The following is a 19,741-nucleotide window of genomic DNA, read 5'->3' on the forward strand; positions in this document are numbered from 1 at the left end:
AGTGTTCTGTGGTCCGATGAGTCCACATTTCTAATTATTTTTGGAAATTCTGGACGTCATGTCCTCCGGACAAAAGAGGAAAAGAACCATCCAGACTTTATGGATGCAAAGTTCAAAAGCCAGCATCTGTGATGTTATGGGGCTGTGTTAGTGCCAATGGCATGGGTAACTTACACATCTGTGAAGGCACCATTAAAGCAGAATGGGACATACAGGTTTTGGAGAAACATATGCTGCCATCCAAGCAACGTCTTTTTCATGGACGCCCCTGATTATTTCAGCAAGACAATGCCAAACCACATTCTGCACGTGTTACAACAGCGTGGCTTCGTAGTAAAAGAGTGCGGGTACTAGACTGGCCTGCCTGCAGTCCAGACCTGTCTACCATTGAAAATGTGTGGCGCATTATGAAGTGTAAAATACGACAACGGAGACCCTGGACTGTTGAACAGCTGAAGCTGTACACCTACAAAGCTTCAACAATTAGTGTCCTCAGTTCCCAAACCTTTATTGAATGTTGTTAAAAGAAAATGTGATGTAACACAGTGGTAAACAGGACCCTGTCCCAGCTTTTTTGGAACGTGTTGCAGCCATACAATTCTAAATTAATGATTATTTGCTAAAAACAATAGTTTATAAATTTGAACATCAAATATCTTGTCTTCGTCGTGTATTCAATTAAATATAGGTTGAACATGATTTGCATATCATTGTATTCTGTTTTCATTTATGTTTAACACAACGTCCCAATTTCATTGGAATTGGGGTTGTATCTAGTGCATTCTTTCTCAAGAGGTAACCATGCCTTCGTGTGGTGACAGTTCTTCTGTTTGCTTAGCAACGTCCACAAAGTTTCTCTGCGGCAAATGGTGTGGAAACAAAAGGTGGGGGTCGGATTGGTGGCATCCAACTTGGGGAGACGTGCTGATCAAGTCCCTGGGCCTGATGATAGGCTTGGCCCCAGTGTGCCTCTCACAATAAGATAATACTATTTGGGCTGACAGGTATTTGGTTTCAGCAGGCCAGGGTAATAACTGTCACCACAAACACTGAGGGGACCTTTCATCCCACGTCCTGGTGTTGTCTGCTGGCCGTTTGTGTACACACAGGCCGCTTTTGTGCAGTGGGGGTAGTAGTGTGTGTGTGTGTACGTGGGTGCGTGTGTGAAGGGGGTGGGGAGGTGGTCACATCAATGGGCAGGATTGATTAAATCACACAGCCATGACTATCTAAATGGCTGTGGACTAAGGTGATGACGTTGCGTGGATTAATATAGCCACGGTGCTGATAGCGAGCCTTAAAAAAAAAAAAGCTCCAGGATGGTTCAGCACGTCGCAGAGGTCTGGCCCAGTGTTTGTCACAACGCCACTAACTAGCGGTTAACCAGTGCAGGACGTAGGGGGTCAGGGGTGGGAGTGGGGAGTTGAACAAACACCGAGTTAAACATCAAACCGCAGTCAGTCACACACAAACAGCGTTTTTTTTTTTTTTTTTAATAAATAAATCACACAGCATTGCTAATGTTGCTCACTTTGGGACTAGTGACTAGCCAGGAATTCATGCTCTAGATGTTTTCCAAACAGAGTCAGACTCCATATTTGTAAGGTAGTGATGCACCAAAATGTAACTTGTTGGCTGAAACCAAAAACGGAGCCCGAACACTGTAATAAATTATAATGCCAATTATTAGTAAAATTGCATTTATGGCTATGACTTTGTACTAACCTCACTACAAAGCCGATCATATTTTTTTTCATGTCAGTCAATATTGATATATTTCACAATCCATCCATCCATTTTCTGAGCCGCTTATCCTCACAAGGGTCGCGGGAGTCCTGGAGCCAATCCCAGCTATCATCGGGCAGGAGGCGGGGTACACCCTGAACTGGTTACCAGCCAATTGCAGGGCACATATAAACAAACAACCATTCGCACTCACATTCACACCTACGGGCAATTTTAGAGTCTTCAATTAACCTACCATGCATGTTTTTGGTATGTGGGAGGAAACCGGAGTGCCCAGAGAAAACCCACGCAGGCACAGGGAGAACATGAAAACTCCACACAGGCGGGGTCGGGGATTGAACCCCAGACCTCAGAACTGTGAGGCAGATGCTCTAACCAGTCGACCACTGTGCCGCCACATTTCACAATATGAAACTATCTAAAATGATCCCTTTTACTCTTAACCTTTTGATTTAAATATTTATTTTCTGTCAAAAGTTGAACAGTACATGGAAGATTATATAACTGTGTAAAACTAAAACATGCATAATCTGACCAATTCCAAATCACGCAAGGGGAGCTGATAATGAGAGTCCATTAATTTAATCATCCACTTGAATCCCTTATTTTCACCTGTCCTTACTGGTAGCATGTCTTTTGAGATGCAATTTGTTTGTTGTTTTCGGATGGGGGTATGAACAATTACATCGTTGACAAGAAAGACCCGTAAAGTTCGGCAGTGTGGAGTTTTGTAAAGTGTCACAAGAAACAGAGTAGTTCACCACAATCTCAGCAGTAGGCCACTAACATTAGCGTCTTTTGCGTTTCGCTGCTAATATGCTGTGTGCGTCAACCTAACTTAGCATGGTTTTATTGACACCAAGTAAATGGGTTCAGCACGGAGCAGTTCACATTATTATTGACTATTCGTATTGTCTGTCAAAACATAGACGAATGCAATCTATTGAAGTCTATTGACTGCGTCTCAAATATTTCAAGGAAAAATTATCTATAGATATGTATTTTTAATGTTTTATTATCGCCCAGCCCTAATTAATATTTTGACCGTCATAGCTGCTGAACAGAGAGATTGAGACGGGCACAGAGCATACCTCCTTGTCGTTGGTGGCCCCTCCGAGCTTTATCCAGAGAGGAGAGTGCTGTTCATGGTTTTTGCTTGCGTCACCACAACATCCTGATTTGTCCATTTTGTTTTGTCAACAAGTCTTTTCGGACTTTGGGTGACCAAATCTTTGGTGCATTGGAAGGAATTTCGCATTGTGTCAACCTTTGTTTTCCTTTTCAGTCCATAGCCCCTTTCGCACAGGGATCATGCAAAATTGTCATAAAATAAGCACGTGCCAAATTTGGGAAGTTTGAGTTGGCGGTTTCCCTCAAAAAATTCAACATTGCGCAAAATCTGTAGAACAAGTTATATCCTTGGAAATGGCACAAATAAAACTAAAATGGCAAAAATAAAGGTAGACAGTCTTTTCTCAATTAACGGTCACCCATCTGTCTAGTATGCCTATATTTTTGGCAAAGTTAAATTTTTAAAGAAATTGGACAATCTCTACAGGTGAAATGCATTTTAGAAAGACCCTGCAAAATGAACATAAATTGGATGTGTTGAACCAAAATGGCAGACACACTTCCTGTTTTTTTCGGACGTAGATTTTTCAGACTTTTTGGGAGTCCACTAGAGAATTTCATCTTGTAAGTAAGTGAGTACATTTTATTTGTATAGCATTTCTCATAGAGCGGCAGTGTTAGCGCTGCCCATTTGCCACCTAATTTAAGCATATTCCCGCAACGTACGTTTGACGTGCCGCCCCCCCGCCAATATCAACATTAACTGAAGTATTGTGTTTTAATTCAATTTTGAAAAAATGTTAGTTATGTAATTTAGACCACTTTTTCCTGCTTTTGAAATCTCATAAAATTATCTAACAGCTAAAGGTAGCCTACTAATATTTACCACCAAAGATTTAGAATGATGACTGGACAAGGACTTATTATTTTCTTTATGGTTATATTTTGTTTAATGATTGTGCATTTCACGGCACGGTGATCGACTGGTTAGCACATCTGCCTCACAGTTCTGGGGACCGGGGTTCCGCCTGTGTGGAGTTTGAATGTTCTTCCCGTGCCTGGGTGGGTTTTCTCCGGGCACTCCGGTTTCCTCCCACATCCCAAAAACATGCTCCTCCCACATCCCAAAAACATGCGTGGTAGGTTGATTGAGGACTGTAAATTGCCCGTAGGTGTGAATGTGAGTGCAAATGGTTGTTTGTTTCTATGTGCCCTGCGATTGGCTGGCGACCGGTTCAGGGTGTACCCCGCCACCCGCCCGAAGATAGCTGGGATAGGCTCCAGCAGCCTGCAACCCTAGTGAGCATACCGTATTTTCACAACAATAAGGCGCACTTAAATGTTTTAAATTTTCTCCAAAATGGACGGGGTGCCTTATAATCCGGCGCGTCTTATGTGTGCACCGAGTTCCAAAATTTGTAAATGTTGTTGTATGATGAGCGCTCCGCCTGACTGACTGGGAGCATTTCCTGCCGACACGCTGCTTATATAGAGGAAGGCGGACGTGACTGAGGACAGCATGCGGACGTAAAGGGGGAAGGGTGCGTGTGACAGAGGACGCTAAAGACACACCCCCAGTAGGTATATAGTTCCGATATGTGCAATGGTTTGGCTAAGGACCCCCAAAAATGGCACCAACGAAGAGACACGCTTACGAAGCACAGTTTAAACTGAAAGCTATTAGTTACGCGGAGGAACATGGGAATCGAGCAGCCGCGAGAGAATTCAAAATCAACGAATCCATGGTTCGCAAGTGGATGAAGCAGCAAAACGAGCTTTGCCAAGTCAAGAAGACGACGGTGAGTTTCTGCAGAAACAAGATGTGGTGGCCCGAGTTGGAATACCAACTCGAGCAATGGATTAATGATCAAAGAAGAGCCGGGAGAAGCGTCTCTACAGTCACCATTCGACTGAGTGCAATAACTCTGAGCTTGCCATCATTCCGGGAGGCTTGACGAAGGAACTCCAACCGCTGGACATCGGTGTAAACAGGGCATTCAAAGTGAAGTTGTGAGCGGCGTGGGAGCCATGGATGACAGATGGCGTACACAGCTTTACTAAGACTAGGAGGCAGCGCCGGGCGAGTTACGTCACAATTTGTGAATGGATTGTGGATGCTTGGGCTAACGTGTCTGCTTGCGCTGTTGTTCGAGCTTTCGTAAAAGCCTGCATCATTTCTGAGGAGCCGCACGGCAACGAGACTGACTCCGACGAGTACGAGAGGGAACCGGGCGTGTTTGATTGAGAACTTGCCCAGCTGTTCACTTCCGATACAGAAGATGAAGACTTTGATGGATTTGTGGATGAGGATTGATTAAAAAAAATAACATGAGTACATTGTTAAATACTTCAATAAAGTACAACCGAACTCAGTTTTGCTCCTGCAGCCTTTTTAAAAACATTGTTTTAGGGTGCATGCATGCTACCGTATGTTTTAAGCTAGCATATGTTTTACCATGCCTGCCCCCATTAATACGGTTCGCCTTATGTATGTGTTAAATACAGAAATAGACCCTGTAACTGAGACTGCGCCTTTTAATACGGTGCACCTTATGGTCGTGAAAATACAGTAAGCGGTAAAGAAAATGGATGGATGGATTGTGCATTTCTGAAATGCTTTACAGTTTAATTTGAATCCCATTAAAATTAAAAATCAATGTGATTTGCCTTGGGATGCAAAATTAATTGCATTATAATCATGACTGCGATTTTGGCTGCCACGATTAAATGAGCCTGATTGTCTACAATTTTTTACATTTAAAATGGGGGGACTGCTGCATATGAAAAGTGCCTCATTTGCAGCAGTGCCCGCAACCTAGTCAGCCAGCCACCAGAGGGCGAATGTATGGTTAAGGCTTCATTAGGGGCCGGCACCGCGCTCCGTGGCCAACTTCAAAATACAGGCTTAAAATGTCATTGATGTCCAATCTAGTAATCAGAGGTGGGTAGTAATGCGTTACATTTACTCAAGTAACATTTTCCATAAACTGTACTTGTCAGAGTATTTTCAATGCACCATACTTTTTACTTTTACTTGAGTATTTATGTGAAGAAGGATCGATACTTTTACTCCGTTACAATGATCGACATGCCGTTCACTACTTTTATTTATTCATTCTTGCATGTGCGCGTCTATTTTTAGACTCCATCTTCAACTTCCGCATAGGGTGACTGTTGTGCCAATCAAATGGGATCACCAATGTCATTTGACTCCAATTCACCAATCAGATGACACAAGGCAGTCACATGACCGCGCATGTAGCCTTTGCGAGCCAATTAAAATGACAAAATTTTCACCAATCAGACGACACAAGGCAGTCGCATGACCGCGCGCGTAGCCTTCGCGAGCTAATCAAAATGACTCATTTTTGGGGAAAAAAAACAGCGGCGCGACCTTTTATTTTACAGACTCCAAAAACAACAGCTTTATCATGCATATACACACACACACACACACTCTCTCTCTCTCTCTCTCTATCTCTCCCTCCCTTCTTCCCTCCTTGTCTCTGTCTGGTCTGTGTGCAGTGAGGGATTTCAGTAATTACCGCCCACGATGCAGATTTGATGGGCTGAAACGGTGGCGGAACTCGCATGTGATTGGTCGGTGCAGTACATCACTACCGTAAACCCTGAAATATGTTGCACCGCTTAAAATAGAAGCACCCCGTATGTTTTCAATCATAACCTTTTTCTGGCTGTGGTGTGGGTCCGTCTGGGACTACTTCTGCCATAAGTTGATTGGTCGACAAGAATGATCTTTTCTGTTGCCATGAATGATCTGAATAGGAAGAACACAAAAAGTGCCATTAAAAAAAAAAAAAAAAAAAAAAACCTGTGCTTCTGGTTTACAGGTTAGATATTCTCAGTGCACCACCCAGTGCAGTGTGGCGATCATTTTCTTTGTTTCATTAATTAGCAAATGACATGCAGTCTTGCTGGTCTTCGATGTTGTGAACACAAGTGGAATTAGGGTTGACCAATACAAACTGAACTGTATAGTACAGCTTGGTCTAAACATGATTTCTGATACCAGAATGGAGTTAAAATTAATGTCATGTGTATGTTTTTTTAGCCATTCATCTTCCACAACATGGAAAAGGACATTAACCTAATCTGTTTTATACTGAAAAAAATAATTACAGCAATTAGTTAATTGGCTGAGTCATTAACTTAACCTTTTAAAGCATATACTTTTAACAAGGTAGTCGTACAAAACCCGATTATCAGTCTCCACTGTAAGTCTGTAAGAGAAGAAGTATGGGAAACGGCATCCCTCAAGGTCACCTGACACTGCCTGCCAAGATTAAACCACCCATTAACTCAGACTATAACTGTGAGTGCAGCCAGCGGAGCACCAGTCAAGCTACGTTTGTTTGATGTCTGTTACTTCAACTATGTTCAAGTGCACCGTGATCATGAATGAATCAATACAGTTGTCAGGAAAAAATGCTGACGTACAACTGTTGATTGACTTGGAATCGCTGTGTTTGTTTTATTTTTATCTTCTGACCATTGAATCACCTTTTTTGGAGTCCTGAACATGCTCACATCCGAGTGAAAATACTTTAGGAGTCCTAAAAACAACCCGTAGCGGCTTCTGGAAAGCTAGAAAAAAATTAGACGCAAGCACCAGTTTCACAGATTGTCATGAAGTTGGATGGACCTGCACAGCTGCAGCACTGTGTGGGCCTATCCACTGAAGGCGCTGGAGACTATCCCTTCACATGTCATTCAAATATGTTTGCTGTAGTCAACTAATGGCTGAATAACGTGTGCTGCTGCGGTTATAGTTAAAACCGGTTAACTATCCCGTGTGTGTGTTGCGTGGGGACAAACAGACACAACAACTCCAAGTGCCTCCTGACGTTTTGAACAACCTCACTACGGTTCAGTGTGCTGTTTAGCTCTTTCAGCATCATTTCATAAACTAATTCAGCTTATTACGTTAACTCAAAAGATTTGTTCTTTTGAACGAAACGTTTGCGAACGAAACGTTTGCGAACGAAACAACACTATATCAGGAGTCGGGTTAAAATACGGGTTTATCGCAACAGTTAACTCTCACGCACCAAGTCCGCTCTGATACAGATACAGTCGTAGGTTTCTGCTCGACACAGGCAGAACTACCTTTACGTAGTTAATTGTCTACTCTCATTGAGGAGCTACGGAACTGCAGTCTGGTCTGGCTGCCTACAACAACTCCGACCCCCACTCCTGCATCGTGCCCACAGTGGACGCGCTACGAACGGTGAAGGAGGAAGCAGAAGCGAAGCAAGCGTGTGTGTGTGTGTGTGTGTGTGTGTCTGTATATATCTCGTCATAAGCAAAGCAAATGTATTTATATAGCGCATTTCATACACAAGGTAACTCAATGTGCTTTACATGATTAAAAGCATTTAAAAACAGAAAAACAGCTTATAAACATTTAAAACAAAGAGGAAAAAAATAAGGTAAAATACAATTAAAACAGCATAAAGTGCAAGAAATATCATTTAAAAGTGGAAATGCTCTGAAAAGCATGGGAAAAATACGTTTTTAACCTGGACTTAAAAACATGCACACTTGGGGCTGACGTCACTTCTGTTGGCAACTTATTCCATTTGTGTTCAGCATAATAGCTAAATGCTGCTTCACCATGTTTGCTTTGGATTCTGTGCTCCACTATTGGACCTGAGTCTGTCGATCTCAGAGCCCTACTGGGTTTATATTCTATTAGCATTTCATTCATGTATTCAGGACTTAATCCGTTTAGTGATTTATAGACCAGTAGCAGAACTTTAAAATCTATTATAAAGCTGTCTGGAAGCCAATGGAAAAACTTTAGAATTGGAGTAATATACTCTGACCTCTTTGTTCTAGTCAGAACCCGAGCCGCAGCATTCTATGCTCTTTTTAGGGAGTCCAGTCAGAAGACCATTACAATAGTCAATTCTACTTGAGATAAAGGCATGGACGAGCTTCTCCTGGTCTGCTTGACGCATGCAAGCCTTCACTCTGGATATGTTCTTCAGATGGTAAAAGGCAGTTTTAGTAATTGATTTGATATGACTGTTGAAAGTCAGGTCGGAATCTATCAGAACACCAAGATTTTGGACTTGGTGTTTGATTTTTAAAGAGAGTGACTCCTGGTATTTACTAACAGCAATTCTCTTTTCTTCATTGCCAAAAACAATTATCTCAGTTTTGTTGTTGTTGTACCTACTGGGGGTGTGCCTTTAGCCTCCTCCTTCACGCGCACCCTTCCACCTTTAACGGCCGCATGCTGTCCTCAGCCACGTCCGCTTTCCCTCTGTATAAGCAGCGTGTTGGCAGGAAATGCTTCCAGTCAGGCAAGCGGAGCCCTCATCACACAGCAACATTTATAGATTTTGGAACTCAGTGCACACATAAGGCGCGCCACATTATAACTCGCCCCGTCCATTTTGGAGAAAATATAAGACTTTTTAGTGCGCCTTATGGTCGTGAAAATACGGTACCTTTCAGCATTAATGGTGCCTTCACAGATGTGTAAGTTACCCATGCCATTGGCACTAACACAGCCCCATACCATCAAAGATGCTGGCTTTTGAACTTTGCGTCCATAACAGTCCGGTTGGTTATTGTCCTCATTGGCCCGGAGGACACGACGTCCACAATTTCCAAAAACAATTTGAAATGTGGACTCGTCGGACCACAGAACACTTTTCCACTTTTCATCAGTCAATATTAGATGAGCTCGGGCCCAGAGAAGCCGGCAGTGTTTCTGGGTGTTGTTGATAAATGGCTTTTGCTTTGTATAGTAGAGTTTCAAGTTGCACTTACGGATGTAGGGCTGAACTGTATTTACTGACATTGGTTTTCTGAAGTGTTTCTGAGCCCATGTGGTGATATCCTTTACACATTGATGTCGGTTTTTGATGCAGTGCCGCCTGAGGGATCAAAGGTCACGGGCACTCAATGTTGGTTTTCGGCCTTGCCGCTTACGTGCAGTGATTTCTCCAGATTATCTGAAACTTTTGATGATATTATGGGCCGGAGATGATGAAATCCCTAAATTCCATGCAATTGTACGTTGAGGAACATTGTTCTTAAACTGTTCGACTATTTTCTCACACACTTGTTCACAAAGAGGTGATCCTCGCCCCATCTTTGCTTGTGAATGACTGAGCAATTCAGGGAAGCTCCTTTTATACCCAATCATGACATCCGCCTGTTCCCAATTAGCCTGTTCGCCAGTGGGATGTTCCAAATAGGTGTTTGATGAGCATTCCTCAACTTTCTCAGTCTTTTTTGCCACCTGTCCCAGCTTTTTTGGAACGTGTTGCAGCCATAAAATTCAAAGTTAGTGATTATTTGCTAAAAACAATACATTTTATCAGTTTGAACATGAAATATCTTTTCTTTGTAGTGTATTCAATCAAATAGAGGTTGAACATGATTTGCAAATCATTGTATTCTGTTTTTATTTGTTTAACACAACATCCCAACTTCATTGGAATTGGGGTTGTACAGTCATATTTCTATTTACTGCTTCCATTTTTTGTTTTAATTTAAATGTCAAGCCTAGTCCTGTTTACACAAAAGAAGAGCACTTTTATGATTAGCATTTTGTTCCCTTATGTACCCAACATGATTTGAACAGTACCTGAAACCACGGTACGTATCCAACCGGGATTTTTGGCCAAACTTTATACCCAATTCACAAGTTCTGTCCAATGTACATTTTTTCCCCATAAACAAAGAAAAGAGCCTCTCGGGCCGCATTGTGTGACAGTCTTATCAAACCTATGCATGCGGCAAAGAAGCTGCTATCTGTCCCAGTGCATTTAAGGCAAGCGGATTAGACTTGAGTATTATTAGAAGCACTGATTATCCTCTTACCTGATCTGACTAATTCGAATTGGAGGAGGGAGTTACTATTTATTCGGCACAAAAGCGGAAAAATATTTGGTGCAGAGATTGTTTGTAGCCCCTTTTGGTGTTCCTCCCCTGTCTTGGAGTATCATGTGATTTATTCAGCGCTAAACTGAATTCAGCGATGACTTATTTAAGTGCTATGGAACAGTAAACAAAGGAAAACTGAGGAGAATGCCAGCTCTGTGACTTGTGAATGTGACAAGATCCCTTTAAGAAACTAGAGGGGGTCTTTCTGAGATCAGACGTTAGCTTGTAAATTCGACTTAACTGATCTTCCTATGAGTAGCACGACAATGGTTTTGATGGCAGTGGGTCACGGGACCTCCTCTTGTTTTTACTCACAGATGAAAGAAGGTGGCAAACAGCTTACTGTTTGGCCTAATTTTGAAGCCAAGCCCCCCATTTCTCTCTGTCAGCTGTCCCTGTACAAACCAAGGCCGACACAGACCTGGTGGTTTTGGCTAACTGGCAAGAGTGTATTGTCTGCCGTGCGTGCGTGTGTTGCACTGTGAACCCTCCCACGGGTTTGGGATGAGTGCCAAGGTCGGGCTTAACTGTCACCTTGTCAACAACAATGTTCTGACACTTTCATAGCCACTGTACAACCTCTGTACTATCGATTGATTTACATTTGTTAGCTGTGTTAGGCCATGCAGGATAATACATGTAGGAATAACAATCCAATGAGCCTATGTATTGCTCTTAGTTTTATTTTTTTATTCTTCTTTTTGTAAGATTTAACATAGCCAGAAACTCAACAATATTTTTTAAGAGCGAGTGTCCTGATAAAAATCCATGTATGTATGTAAACTCATTCAGTAGTGCACCCCGGAATGTTATTAAAAAATAACCGCCGACACCGGTTTCACAAAGCGACACAAAATAGGGTAGACAACTGGACATTCGTGGTGGAACGGTTCACATTAATTAATTTACATGAGATGATGAGACTAGCATTATCAGACAGATCTTATTTTCCTGTGATAAATATTTATAAAGTTACGAATCTTTAAAACCAATGAAAATGTTTCAATTGCTCACCAACTTTATATTACTAAGTCAATGGCGGTCAAGATTTTAGGTGTGACTATTTTGTTGAATCTGAGTTTCGAACTTTCTTAATCTTTATCCTATTTACATTTTACTTTATTCTAACCTTCAAGTTTCAAGCAAGTCACAAGTTAATGTGGGGGGACTCAAGCAAGTCAAGTCGAGTCATACAAACTTGCTCAGTCACAGCATATGTTTGGAGTGTTGATCAAATGTTTTTACACTGATCATAACACAACAAAAGTACATTTACCCCTCAAAAAATTTAATGAATAGCCACTTAAGAGTATGAAATAAATATATATATATGCTATATACCAGGGGTGTCAAACAAATTTTTGTCGCGGGCCACATTGTAGTTACGGTTTCCCTCAGAGGGTCTTTATGACTGTGAAACCTTAAAAATGTTTAATTACCTGTAACAGCCGAATCACCTCATATTATTATACCTGAAATTTATAAACTAGTTTTGGAATCAGAAATCAAGGGTAATGGGTTTTTCAACAATTGTTCATATTTGGTAACACAAAAATGATTGCAATATCTCAACGTTATTTACGAAATATGACAATTTGTAATCTAGGTACAGATTTTAACAAGAATCATGGAAGTTGACACACATGATTTGCCTTCGCGGGCCACATAAAATCTTGTGGCGGGCCGCATCTGGCCCCTGGGCCATGAGTTTGAACCTGTGCTGTATACTGTCATATTATTATCGTGACAATTTTTTCTAAAGTTTACATTAGTGTTTATAGCAACTAATGTATCTAATGCTGTTACTGTGATGATACATATTGGAATATACTGTGTATATGAGGGTAAACGTGTAATCATCAGATTTTAAAGCTAAAAACATGTTTTTGGTGCTAGTCACTTTCCTAAATATACAGTATTAGCGTGTATGTAAATAGGTGAATGAGAGGCATTATTTTTGTGCACTTTGTTGCTTGTCGCTTTATAAAGTTCAGTCCATTTACTGTGTGGCCGGTCATGCCACATCCAGTATGGCGGACGTGCAACAATGAGGAAAGCCACACAAGGTGGAGTCTATGTTTACATTTCTATGCTAAAATCACTGTCATATTTATTTATTTATTTTTTATTCTGATGACCTGATCGGCTCAAATATGTATTGTTTGACGATGCCAAGCTCAGTTGGGTGCTCCTATACCTCGCAATCCTCCTCCTCCTCATATTCCAACACGTTGTTCGCCATTGCGTAAACTGTGTAACGCGCTGTGTTTGTCAATTGCAACGTCACTTTCGGTAGCCCTTGCGGTGGATAGAATAAATATATCCCGGTGTCTTGACCTTCGGTTATGTTCGGGGAGGGCTCAATATGCATAATAAAAACCACATTTTTAGCGAAACTATAGTTGAAAACACACAAAGCCCTCCACCATGATTAGGTGACGGCTCCAGGAGGGGATATTCATTCTTCATTTTCTTAATGGTTCCTCTTAAAAACAATTCAATGACCATGTGCCAATGAAAATAAGACAGATTTTGCTGTCACCTTTGATTAACAACAAATAACATACCAATTGAATATGAATTATGTGGGAACATCCACAGCACATTTTCTTTGACCTTCAAGATGAGTCAGCCCCTTCAGGTTTCACCATTGAGATGATGATTACATTTTGCTGGCTGACATCAAGTCTTATTGTATTTGGTTGCATTGGTCGATCGATGTCACTTTTCAGAATCAATCAGATAAAACACCTTAGCCCACACAAACAAGGGTGCTTTTTAAAATGGAGACAGTAAACTCCCACTATTCATGGGGGTTCTGGACAGAATAGCGAAAAACCAAAAGTAATTAATGCCACCCCTAAAAATGTGTTATCATTGCCCAAATTACTTGTTCAAACCTTCAATTTCCCACAAACTATAATTCCAAATCACTTTGATGTCATTTTAAATTTATCCTGCATTACCCTTAAAAATAAAATAGTTACAATTTTTAAAAAGTGCACCTGAAGTGTGTGTACGTGTTCATGCAGATGCATTAAAGACCGTGCGTAACTTACACTGATAAGCCAGGCTAAACTTACCTCCTCACCGACATTCAAAGATCTTAGTCTTTCAGACAAGATGTATTCAACATTCCATCCATCCATCCATCCATCCACTACCGCTTATCCGAGGTCGGGTTGCGGGGGCAGTAGCTTTAGCAGGGCTGCCCAGACTTCCCCTTCCCCAGCCACTTCATCCATCTCTTCCGGGGGGATCCCGAGGCGTTCCCAGGCCGGCCGAAGGATGTAGTCTCTCCAGCGTGTCCTGGGTCGTCCCCGGGGTCTCCTCCCGGTGGGACGTGCCCGGAACACCTCACCAGGGAGGCGTCCGGGAGGCATCCGAATCAGATGCCCCAGCCACCTCATCTGGCTCCTCTCGATGTGAAGGAGCAACGGCTCTACTCTGAGATCCTCCCGGATGACTGAGCTTCTCATCCTATCTCTAAGGGAGAGCCCGGACACCCTGCGGAGGAAACTCATTTCGGCCGCTTGTATCCGGGATCTCGTTCTTTCGGTCACGACCCACAGCTCGTGACCATAGGTGAGGGTTGGAACGTAGATCGACCGGTAAATCGAGAGCTTCGCCTTTCGGCTTAGCTCCTTCTTTACCACAACGGATCACTGCAGAAGCTGCACCGATCCACCTGTCGATCTCCCGTTCCATTCTTCCCTCACTCGTGAACAAGACCCCAAGATACTTGAACTCCTCCACTTGGGGCAGGATCTCATCCCTGACCTGGAGAGGGCACGCCACCCTTTTCCGACTGAGGACCGTGGTCTCAGATTTGGAGGTGCTGATTCTCATCCCAGCCGCTTCACACTCTGCTGCGAACTGCTCCAGTGAGAGTTGGAGGTCACGGTTTGATGAAGTCAACAGAACCACATCATCTGCAAAAAGCAGAGATGCAATACTGAGGCCACCAAACCGGACCCCCTCTACGCCTCGGCTGCGCCTAGAAATTCTGTCCATAAGTTATGAACAGAATCGATGACAAAGGGCTGCCTTGGCGGAGTCCAACCCTCACCGGAAACGAGTCTAACTTACTGCTGGATATGCGGACCAAACTCTGACTCCGGTCGTACAGGGACCGAACAGCCCGTATCAGGGCGTTCGGTACCCCATACTCCCGAAGCACCCCCCACAGGACCACCCGAAGGATACGGTCAAACGCCTTCTCCAAGTCCACAAAACACATGTAGACTGGTTGGGCAAACTCCCATGCACCCTCGAGGACCCTGCCAAGGGTGTAGAGCTGATCCTAGGAGCTAAGGTGTCTGGGGCTTTATCCCCCTGGCAGGGTCAACCATGGCAAACAGGTCCTAGGTGAGGGACCAGACAAAGCACGGCTCAAAGACCCCTTATGAAGAAGACAAATTATGGACTCAGGTTTCCCTTGCCCGGACGCGGGTCACCGGGGCCTCCCTCTGGAGCCAGGCCTGGAGTTGGGGCTCGAAGGAGAGCGCCTGGTGGCCGGGCCTGCACCAATGGGGCCCGGCCGGGCACAGCCCGAAAGGGTAACGTGGGTCCCCCTTCCCATGGGCTCACCACCTGTGGGAGGGGCCATAGGGGTCGGGTGCAGTGCGAGCTGGGCGGTGGCCAAAGGCGGGGTATTCAACATTCTTTTTTACATTTATTACTACTTTCCTATTAGCCAGGGTTTTGCACCATCTTGTGCACTAAAACGCTAATAGGTGTATTTTTTTTTTTTTTTTTTTGCAAAAAGCAGAGGATAGGTTTCACAAAACAAAAATGTTTAAAATTAAAAATTCATTAATGGTGAACTGAGAATAGGTGTGGTTCACTCTTATTCACTCTTATACACTCTTATTTATTTGAAATGCTTGAGTAGGATGCAAAAATGTCCCTCAGAATTTTCAGAACTGTTTTTGTGGATGTACCTTGTATTCTGTGTATGTATGGACATTAGCCTTATGAAAAGTGAGATCATTTAGGTTCTACATTCTTGAGGATGCCTCACACCTTGTTGAGACGTTTTCAACATTATGCACACACGTTGAAAATTTGTAACATCCATTTGTTTTACGAAACAAAATGTTCATCCGCCTTTCTCTTGTCTTTACAGTTCCCAGGGAAATGAAACTTACTCCCCAGCAAGCTCCACTGTATGTAAGTATCACAATTCGTCTCACGGAAGCTGTCTGACCTAGGGTTGGGCATCGTTTGAATTTGAGTGATTCCGATCCCCATTCCGGTTCCAGATCATTTTCGATTCTGATTCTTTTAGGCGGCTGGGCCAAAAATGTTTGCATGATTTAAGTAAAGGGTGTCCAAATTATGAACGTCCATTTTCTCAGCAGCATGCAGTAGAAACTAAAATGAACATGTGACTTGGGGTGCTTTATAACCAGGATCAATATCAAACCTATGAATTAAAAGGCAATGTGTGTGGAACTAACACAGTTGACTTCATCCATCCATCCATTTTCTTAACCCCTTATCCTCACTAGGGTCGCGAGCTGCTGGAGCCTATCTCCGGGCGGGAGGCGGGTACACCCTAAACTGGTCGGCAGCCAATCGCAGGGCACATAGAAACAAACAACCATTCACACACACATTCACTCCTACGGACAATTTTAGAGTCTTCAATCAACCTACCAAGCATGTTTTTGGGATGTGGGAGGAAACCGGAGTGCCCGGAGAAAACCCACCCAGGCACGGGGAGAACATGCAAACTCCACACAGAAGGGACCGGGATTCGAACCCCCGGTCCCCAGAACTGTGAGGCAGATGTGCTAACCAGTCGTCCCACCGTGTCCTAAATCATTGTGACCGTGCACGACTGACCAATGGTCAAGCGGAACAATGGAGACGTACCCATCCTTGACAATTCACTATATAGACGGAGATTTTCAAATGAAAAGTGTGTGCTTACAGCCTAATGTTATTGCGTTTTATGCATTAACTGTATTAGCTTCCATTCCAAGTAGCAATTCGTGATTGCATTTTTTAACAGCATATTTATTCAGTTAGCCCTTGATAAAGTAGAATTTTTTCACTTTTCATTTATTCTTTTTTAAAGATTAATTTTTCATTGAAGACTGTTACATATTGTTTGTTGAAAAGTAGTGCAATTAAAAATAAAGATTTTTCCCGAACATGAGGAATAATCGTGAATACAACAATACTGATCAAAATAATCGTGCTACTCTACTAGTATGCAATATAAATCATTTTGACCACCAAATATTCCCAACATGAGGAATAATCGTCATTAACAATCGTGATTACAATACTGATTAAAATAATCATAATTATTATTTTGGCCATAATAGTGCAGCCCTACTAGTATGTAATATAAATAATTTTGACCACCAAACAACAGTGACAAATAGTGTGGAAAGAATAAAAAACAAATAATAATAATAAAACGTTCTCTGGATGTTGATGCAAGTTAATGATAGAAAAAAAAACTAGCTGGGAAAAAAAACTTTCAAAGCTTGTTCCAGGGAGGCGTCCAGGAGGCATCCGAATCAGATGCCCCAGCCACCTCATCTGGCTCCTCTTGATGTGAAGGAGCAGCGACTCTACTCTGATATCCTCCCGGATGACCGAGCTTCTCACCCGATCTCTAAGGGAGAGCCCGGACACCCTGCGGAGGAAACTCATGTCGGCCGCTCATATCCGGGATCTGATTCTTTCGGTCACGACCCACAGCTCGTGACCATAGGTGAGGGTAGGAACGTAGCTCGACCGGTAAATTGAGAGCTTCGCCTTTCGGCTTAGCTCCTTCTTTACCACAACAGACCAATACAAAGTCCGCATCACTGCAGACGCTGAACCGATCCACCTGTCGATCTCCCGTTCCATTCTTCCCTCACTCGTGAACAAGACCCCAAGATACTTGAGCTCCTCCACTTGGGGCAGGATCTCATCCTCGACCTGGAGAGGGCACGCCACCCTTTTCCGACCGATCTGAGACCATGGTCCATCAACACCCTCAAGGCAAAACATGCATCTGTGGTAGAACTTTGCTCATGTTCCGGGGAGGCGGGGGAAATCGAGTCCGAGTGGACCATGTTCCGCGCCGCTATTGCTGAGGCGGTCGACTGGAGCTGTGGCCGTAAGGTGGTCGGTGCCTGTCGTGGCGGCAATCCCCGAACCCGTTGGTGGACACCAACGGTGAGGGATGCCGTCAAGTTGAAGAATGAGTCTTTTTTGGCCTGTGGGACTCCTGAAGCAGCTGATGGGTACCGGGTGGCCAAGTGGAATGCAGCTTTGGTGGTCGCTGAAGCAAAAACTCTGGTATGGGAGGAGTTCTGTGAGGCCATGGAGAAAGCCTTCTGGGCGGCTTCGAGGAAATTTTGGTCCACCATCTGGCGTCTCAGGAGAGGAAAGCAGTGCACCACCGAGACTGTATATAGTGGGGTTGGCGCGCTGCTGACTTCGACTCGGGACGTTGTGAGTTGGTGGGGTGAATACTTCGAAGACCTCCTCAATTCCACTGACACGCCTTCCCATGAGGAAGCAGAGTCTGGGTTCTCTGAGGCGGGCTCTCCTATCTCTGGGGTTGAGGTCACCGAGGTGGTTAAGAAGCTCCTCACTGGCAAGGATGATATTCACCTGGAGTTCCTAAAGGCTCTGGATGTTGTGGGGCTGTCCTGGTTGACACGCCTCTGCAACATTGGGTGGACATCGGAGACAGTGCCTCTGGATTGGCAGACTGGGGTGGTGGTCCCCCTTTTTAAGAAGGGGGACTGGAGGGTGTGTTCCAATTACAGGGGGAACAAACTCCTCAGCCTCCCTTGTAAGGTCGATTCTGGGGTGCTGGAGAGGAGGGTCCGTCGGGAAGTCGAATCTCAGATTCTGGAGGAGCAGTGTGGTTTTCAACCTGGCCGTGGAACAGTGGACCAGCTCTACACCCTCGGCAGGATCCTTGAAGGTGCATGGGAGTTCGCCCAACCAGTCTACATGTGTTTTGTGGACTTGGAGAAGGCATTCGACCGTGTCCCTCGGGGAGTCCTGTGGGGGGTGCTTCATAAGTATGGGGTACCGAACCCCCTGATACGGGCTGTTCAGTCCCTGTATGACCGGAGTCAGAGTTTGGTCCGCATATTCGGCAGTAAGTCAGACTCGTTCCCGGTGAGGGTTGGACCCCGCCAAGGCTGCCCTTTGTCACCGATTCTGTTCATAACTTTTATGGACAGAATTTCAAGGCGCAGCCGAGGCGTAGAAGGGGCCCGGTTTGGTGGCCTCAGTATTGCATCTCTGCTTTTTGCAGATGATGTGGTTCTGTTGGCTTCATCAAGCCGTGATCTCCAACTCTCACTGGAGCAGTTCGCAGCCGAGTGTGAAGTGGCTGGGATGAGAATCAGCACATCCAAATAATGCATCTGTGGTACTCTTTCTAGCCATGAAACCATACTGTTGCTTGCAAATACTCACTTCTGTCCTGTCTTGTCTAGCCTCCACTACTCTTTCCTATAACTAAATTGTATGTCTCATCAACTTTATTCCTCTCTGTTTCCCACTGCTCTGCACATCACCCTTGTTCTTAAAAATGGGCACCAGCACACTTTTCCTCCATTGCTCAGGCATCTTCTCAGCCGCTACAATTCTGTTGAATAACCTTGTCAAAAACTCCACGGCCACCTCTCCTTGATGCTTCTATACCTCCACAGGTACTGTATCAGGAGCAACAGTGTTTCCATTTTTCATCTTTTTTAGTGCCTTTCTAACTTCCCCCTTACTCATCATTGCTACTTCCTGGTCCACCACACTTACCTCTTCTACTCTTCCTCCTCTCTCATATTCCTCATTCATCAACTCCTCAAAGTATTCTTTCCATCTATCCAGCACACAACTGGCACCAGTCAACACATTTCCATCTCTATCCTTAATTACTCTAACCTGCTGCACATCCTTCCCATCACTGTCCCTCTGTCTGGTCAACCTCTATAGATCTGTTTCAATCTGGCATACATGTCATCATATACCT

At 43.8% G+C, this 19,741-nt stretch overlaps 1 protein-coding gene across 14 annotated transcripts in view; it reads left to right on the forward strand.

The window, feature by feature from the left end:
• Positions 1–19,741, forward strand: part of LOC133474115 (A-kinase anchor protein 13) — a 226,047-nt gene that overhangs the window by 13,745 nt on the left and 192,561 nt on the right. For all 14 annotated transcript variants that reach the window (XR_009787354.1, XR_009787353.1, XM_061765461.1 and 11 more), the window contains exon 2: positions 15,869–15,912. Coding sequence is in view for 12 of the 14 variants with exons in the window: in XM_061765461.1 (XP_061621445.1) it covers positions 15,880–15,912 (33 nt within the window). In the remaining 2 variants the exon portion in view is untranslated. The remainder of the gene's footprint in view (positions 1–15,868; positions 15,913–19,741) is intronic.

This window comes from Phyllopteryx taeniolatus, chromosome 2 (genome assembly GCF_024500385.1).
Source record: "Phyllopteryx taeniolatus isolate TA_2022b chromosome 2, UOR_Ptae_1.2, whole genome shotgun sequence".
Lineage (NCBI taxonomy): Eukaryota > Metazoa > Chordata > Actinopteri > Syngnathiformes > Syngnathidae > Phyllopteryx > Phyllopteryx taeniolatus.